We start from the raw sequence: 6,473 nt of genomic DNA on the forward strand, positions 1-6,473 counted from the left end.
CCCAATTTAAATTATAGACAATGTCAGGCTTTACGTGAACTTAGATCTTTTAAAGATGTTGTTTTTAAACCCGCTGACAAGGGAGGGAACGTTGTGATCTGGCCGACGCGGATGTATGAGCAAGAAGCCTTTAGGCAATTAAATGATAAAACTTGTTATAGATGCCTATCGGCGAATCCCACGCTCCAATTTAAAAGGGAATTAGACTTGATTTTACAGGATGCCTGTTCCTTGGGTATCATCAATGAAGAAACTAGATTGGGGTTGTCGGTTGATTTCCCAAAAACTGCAACTCTATATTTGCTCCCTAAAATACACAAGAATTGTGATGTTCCACCGGGTCGACCTATTGTGTCGGGTAATGGAAGTCTCTGTGAGAATATTTGCAAATTTATAGATCATTATCTCAAGAGATGTGTAGAGACATTACCATCTTATATTAAAGATACATCTGATATGTTGAGACATTTGGATGGACTCCAACTTGACCAGGATACCATCATGGTCACCTGCGACGTCGAATCCCTGTACACGTCTATACGCCACGGCCACGGAGTACGGGCTTCAAGATTTTTTTTTACTTATGACTAATTTGGAACACTCTTTGATTGAATTTATTTTGGAACTACTTGATTTTGCTCTTACAATTATTTTTTGTTTAAGGACCGCCCCTTCCTACAGCTCCAGGGAACAGCTATGGGGGCGTCTTGTGCGCCCTCCTATGCCAATCTGTTCCTGGGGCTGTGGGAACGGGAGGTCCTTCCTTATATCCCTGGGTTTGAGTCCGTGCTCCAGTGGTCTAGGTATATAGATGACATATTTTTCATCTGGCAGGGCTCGACGTCGCAGTTGGATACTTTCTTACAGTCTTTAAATTCAAATGATCTCAATATTCGGCTGACCTGGCGATATAGTTACACTAAGGTTGAATTTTTAGGTCTTCTCATACTTCGTAATTCTGAGGGCCTTATTTCCACCGATATATTTAGGAAAGAAACTTCCACCAACGCTCTTCTCCATGCCTCATCTGCACATTACCATAAAGTCAAAAAATCTATTCCAACTAGTCAATTCCTTCGTATAAAATGGATCTGTTCCAACAATTCAAACTTTGAAAAACAAGCCCAGGATCTTACAGATCGATTTAGAGACAGAGGGTATAGTAACAAAATGATTAGAAGTGGATATATGCGAGCCAAAAATACTCCACGCAGCTCCTTACTGGTAAGTAAAAAATCTCGACCAGGTAATGAGGTAATATTTCACACCTACAGTCTGACAATATAAATTACAGTTAATAGTATATCTGCGGCTCTGGTCAATGTTCAAGAACTCGATTGCATTATCTACATTCTTGCAGGCAATACACTTCCCACACAAGCGGCATCCTACTTTGGGGCCATGAGATCCATTGAAATGGCTACGTATAAGGGGGTACAAAGGATCTTGAAAATGGTGAAAACTGAGACATAAAGTACATTAGAAAGATGCCCAATGTATCACCATCTATAGAATCTGCCCCCATAGAGGTGACCGCGCGGCTCCCTGTACATGTATTCACCATCTGCGCTCCCTGGAATACACATAATACAGATGAGGGATTTCTGTGGTTTATTCTTGTGTCTTATTGTGGGATTATTCTGGGCTGAGCCTCGTAGTCACTATATGTTCTTCTATAGACAGCTCTATACGCAGCGTGTCAGGGGCGGTTTCACAGCTTTTTATTAATCAGTTTCCTTTGCCCAATAACCACATGTTGGATTAGAGATTATAGAGAAATATGACGATATCCACATACAAGGAGTTGTGGGTTTTTCTGTCTTTTAGGGTCAGCGGAGCTCAGGGTATTATACAATCCTGTAAATGAATATAGATATAGCAGCTATTACACTACAATGTGCAGGAGATTTTCTTATACAATATGCAAATTAGGATAGATGTGACAAGATCTACAATACTGAGCACCAATCAGCTTCAGGCTGCATGTGGAATGATGGAACAATGGCAAGAGAACCTATGACATCACAAAATACTTGTGACATCATCGAGTTCCGAGCCTATAAATCCTCTGCCTGCCATTCCCACAGACTTCTTATCTGTAGCTACAGAGAAAGAGATAGTGTGCTATAAAGCAGCGATTTATTTAGCGAATCTACCTACTTTGCGTCATGGAAATCCGGGGTTTGGCGTTCCTGCCTATCCTGTGGTCCATATGGATGCTCTTGGGTCTCAGTACCCTGTTTGCCGTAACGGTAATATTAGGGCATGAAACACATCCGTACATCAGGTAAGAGGGGATGGGGCGAGATTCCTGATTCTTATTATCAGATTAATATTTGTATCTATTATTGTAAACGTCAGAAATAATCGTTTTCTTTTACTCCCTTTTTCATGTACTGCACCTCTATATCTGAGAAAGGGAATCTATCATTGGGTGTAGAGTATATGTAGGGGCAGGTAAAGGGTCGGAGGTTATTCATAACCTGCAGCCATCACATCTGCTAAAAAAAAGTGGCAGTGATTGAGTTAAAGGACAGTCAGCGGATAGTATGGGGGAGGGGAGAGTTATAGATAGGGATGAGATGTGACAATTCCACCGCTTGTGTCCTACTAACACCCAATATTTTACTCTCTTTCACAGTGCGACAGCAGCTCGGCTGCCAGAGTCCGTGATCTACACGGTGGTCTTCATGGTGTCTTCCATTCTGGGTAAGTGGAGCTTCTAATAGGGTGAAAACATCAGCACTGACCGGCGGCCATGACTGGAGATTGTACAGGTGTCTATAGAAGTGCCCTATAGAAATCTCTGACTGATAACATGTATTGTCTATTACAGGAGCTGGCATCGTTCTCCTCCAATACAAGTTCATGATAATTCGGACTGAACCATCGGAGAAGCGACATATCATAGGCCAGCGAATACTACTCGCCATAGGATGGATATCCTGTATTGGGTCCGCCCTGAATGCTGTATTTCCGGTTAGTTATCTTGTTTTATTAGAAATATTCAATCATATGTCATGTAATATAGGAAGTGAACATTGTCTGTCAGTACATATGTATATATATATATTTAGTATAGTTTTACTGTGTTAAAGGGATTCTACCATTAAAACTCTTTTTTTCTGTGACTAACATGTCGGAATAGCCTTTAGAAAGACTATTCATCACCTACCTTTAGATGTGATCTCTGTCGCGCCGTTCGTTAGAAATACCGTTTTTTACCGGTATGCTAATTAGTTCTCTCGCAGCGATGGGGGCGTCCCCACTGCTGCTCGAAAACTGGCTCCAGCGACGCCTCTATCTTCTGCTGGATCCTCCCCTTCATTCTTTGTCTTTCTTCGTCTTCACGTCGGACGCCTGCGCAGTACGCTCTGTTCGGCGAAGACTTCGAGGAACGTACTGCGCATGCGCGCAATTGCGGCGTCGGCACTATATCCGTGGGCATGCGTAGTCGGCTCTACTAGTGTCCCACTGGCAGAGCCAACTGCGCAGGCGTCCGACGTGAAGCCGAAGAAAGACGAAGAAGGAAGGGGCGGATCCAGCAGAAGATAGACGCATCGCTGGAGACGGTTTTCTAGCAGCAGTGGGGACGCCCCCATCGCTGTGAGAGAACTAATTAGAATACCGGTAATAACCGGTATTTCTAACTAACGGCACGGCGGAGATCACTTCTAAAGGTAGGAGACGAATAGCCTTTCTAAAGGCTATTTCGACGTGTTATCTAGAAAAAAAAAGTTTTAATGGTAGAATCCCTTTAAATATCTGTAGTTTTTGGGTTTTTTTAGTCTCTCCCATGGAACTCACCGTTACAGTGGTGCCCCCTGGTGTCTATAAATACAAATCATAATTAACCCTTATCAGCCTCATTGATAACATATATCTGTATTTCCATTCTAGGTGAATGTCAACCTTACAGCTCACGATCTTGGCTCAGGACTCGGTTTTGGATGTGCTGACATTTTCAACCTATGTCAAGCCATTCTCCTGTATAAGAGGTCCTTCAGCAGTCGGCGAATGTGCCATATTAGACTGGCTCTGACCTCGGTGACATCTGTACTAATGCTATTCTGTATCCTTTTATATATAACTGGTAGTAAGTGATACTGAGGGGAGGAGATTATGGCCTTATTCACATGACAGAATTTGGAGAGGAACTTCAGGAGGTCTTCTGCCTTAGGGCTCGTTCACACGGAGTAAACGCGCCGCGCATTGTGGCGCGTTTACAGTGCGTGTACGCCGCGTTTCTTTACGGTGCGCGATTACGCCGCGTTTACGCGGCGTAATCGCGCACCGTAAAAAAACACGGCATACACGCGCCACAATGCGCGGCGCGTTTACTCCGTGTGAACGAGCCCTTAGATTCCTCTCCAAATTCCAGCACTGTATAACCGGTGGCAGAGCTTCGGATTTCTGCCTCAGCTTTGCTCAGAGTTTAGCCTCAGAAACAAAGGGGCTGCCCCTTTGTTTCTTTTATCAGTGACTTTAAAAAATAAGAGGTGACCGACATTCCTTCCTGCTTTGTAAACAATAAAGGGGAGGTGGGGTGGTGGCTGGTATTTGAAGCTGATTCCCTGACTGTAAAGTCCTCCCTTGTGATTCTATTGTAGCATAGATCTGATATAACAATATAGGCAGTGCGTAAATTGGGCCGGAACGCCCAATTTGTACCGGAACGTTATAACGAACCCCACAAATACCACTATCATTGTATCCGGGGTCTTTTCAGCCCTCAATAGTATAATGATCGTAGGGCTAGGAGAGGTGAGGGAACATAAAAACACTGTTACTTACCTCTCCTGGCTCCAGAAGGCTTCAGGCCTACTTGGTGACGTTCCCGGTTTTTGTATATAATTATTCCAGAGTTCCCCCTAAATTTTTTTCCCTATTTAGGCAGTGACTATAGGAAATACTATAATATTAGAATTCTGTTACTTTTCCTTGACTTGTCCTTCCAGTCGGTGGAGTCATGTCCAGTTTTTACCTCCATCTAATCCCTGACAACCATAAGCAGGTGAGTTTATTTCACTTTCCACCATCTTGTATTATCCATATACATCATGTTAAGGGGGATTCTATCATTGGGAAACCCTATTTTCACTAACCACACATCGGAATAACCTTTAGAAATGGTGGTGTAACTACTGCCGTAGCAGGGCCCGGGACATTAGGGGCCTGGTTACAGCCACTACCGTTGCTATCATTATACTCGGGGGTCTTTTCGGACCCCCGAGTATAATGATTGACAGCCTGGGAGAGGTAAGAAACATAAAAAGCACTGTTACTTACCTCTCCACGATCCGGGCAGGCTTCGGCCTAGTCACCTGACATCTCATGACCCTGGCCTGCGTCCCGGGTCATGTGACGTCTGACGTAATTGAAGATGGACTACTTCGGAGGCCGAAATCGTAGGAGCTGGGGGATAGGTGAGTAACAGAATCTTTTTTATGTTTTTCTTCCCCTGGTTCTCTGATTATTATACTCTTGGGTCTGAATTGCCACTGATTAGAAAGACTATTCTTCTCCTACCTTTATTTTTCTGCTCCGTGCCGCCGTTTTGGATAATTTTCTTATTTTTTCTTTATACAAATGAGTCTTCAGAAAGCACAGATGGCGTTCCTCCTGTGCTCAGAAAGCGCTGGGGTGTCCCCTCTGCTCAAGGCACACGCTCCTCCGAATATCCAGCGCCGCCTCTCTCTTCTTGTGCTGATGCCTCTCCGCATCATCAGCACCCGCCGATTCAAATCCCGCACATGCTCAGTTGCCTCTCTCCAATGTGAAATGGCAGAGCTGACTGAGCATGTGCGGAATTTGAATCCTGAACACAGAATCGGCAGGTGCTAATGCTGCGGAGAAGCGACGCTGGATCTTCGGAAGAGCGTGTGCCTTAAGGAACAGGGGACGCCCTCAGTGCTTTCTGAAGACTCGTTTGAATAAAGAAGAAATAAGAAAACTCTCCAAAACGACAGCGTAGAGCAGAAAAATAAAGGTAGGAGAAGAATAGCCTGTGAAAATAGGGTTTCCCAATGATAGGATCCCCTTAACAGTAAAATGGAATCTCTTGGTGGATAAGATTTCCTTCTATCTCAATCCACAGCAGACAATGGTGAGTAAATTCGGGCACTAATATCTGCTGTTCTCTCCTTCTCTTCTGTAGGTCATCTCTGATGCAGGCATGGTGGTCGAGTGGGTTCAGATGTTCTGCCTCGTAATTCAACAACTGACCAGTTATACAGATTTCCAGGTGAGTAGATGTGTGACGTGTCTCATGTGTTTCACATATGTAGAAGATGACAATTTCTCCCTAAAACAGAAATGCCCACTTCACATATAAATTAGATCTATATTCATAAGAGCGTTTCTGATGTGAAATATTTTCTTTTTTTTCCTCTCAGCATTTATCTTTAAGGTTGTCCCGAGAAGGTGTCTCCATCAGCCTGAGAGAACCAGCCCAGGACCCTGAAAACCCCTAA

At 43.8% G+C, this 6,473-nt stretch overlaps 1 protein-coding gene across 1 annotated transcript; it reads left to right on the forward strand.

Annotated features, from left to right (window-relative positions):
• Positions 1-2,168: 2,168 nt before the first annotated feature.
• On the forward strand, positions 2,169-6,473 carry LOC142196154 (DNA damage-regulated autophagy modulator protein 1-like). Its single transcript, XM_075266379.1, has 7 exons — positions 2,169-2,287; positions 2,642-2,709; positions 2,837-2,979; positions 3,901-4,072; positions 4,959-5,014; positions 6,158-6,244; positions 6,396-6,473. Exons 1-7 carry the CDS (start codon positions 2,169-2,171, stop codon positions 6,471-6,473), a joined length of 723 nt encoding a protein of 240 aa, XP_075122480.1.

Source organism: Leptodactylus fuscus, chromosome 2, assembly GCF_031893055.1.
Source record: "Leptodactylus fuscus isolate aLepFus1 chromosome 2, aLepFus1.hap2, whole genome shotgun sequence".
In the NCBI taxonomy this organism is placed as follows: domain Eukaryota; kingdom Metazoa; phylum Chordata; class Amphibia; order Anura; family Leptodactylidae; genus Leptodactylus; species Leptodactylus fuscus.

Excerpts from the sequence above, each read along its gene's own strand:
- LOC142196154 (XM_075266379.1), top strand. The coding sequence starts at position 2,169 with ATGGAAATCCGGGGTTTGGCGTTCCTGCCTATCCTGTGGTCCATATGG. Across the intron at positions 4,073-4,958 it reads ATCTGTACTAATGCTATTCT|TCGGTGGAGTCATGTCCAGT; the intron begins GTATCCTTTTAT and ends TTGTCCTTCCAG. Across the intron at positions 6,245-6,395 it reads CCAGTTATACAGATTTCCAG|CATTTATCTTTAAGGTTGTC; the intron begins GTGAGTAGATGT and ends TTTTCCTCTCAG.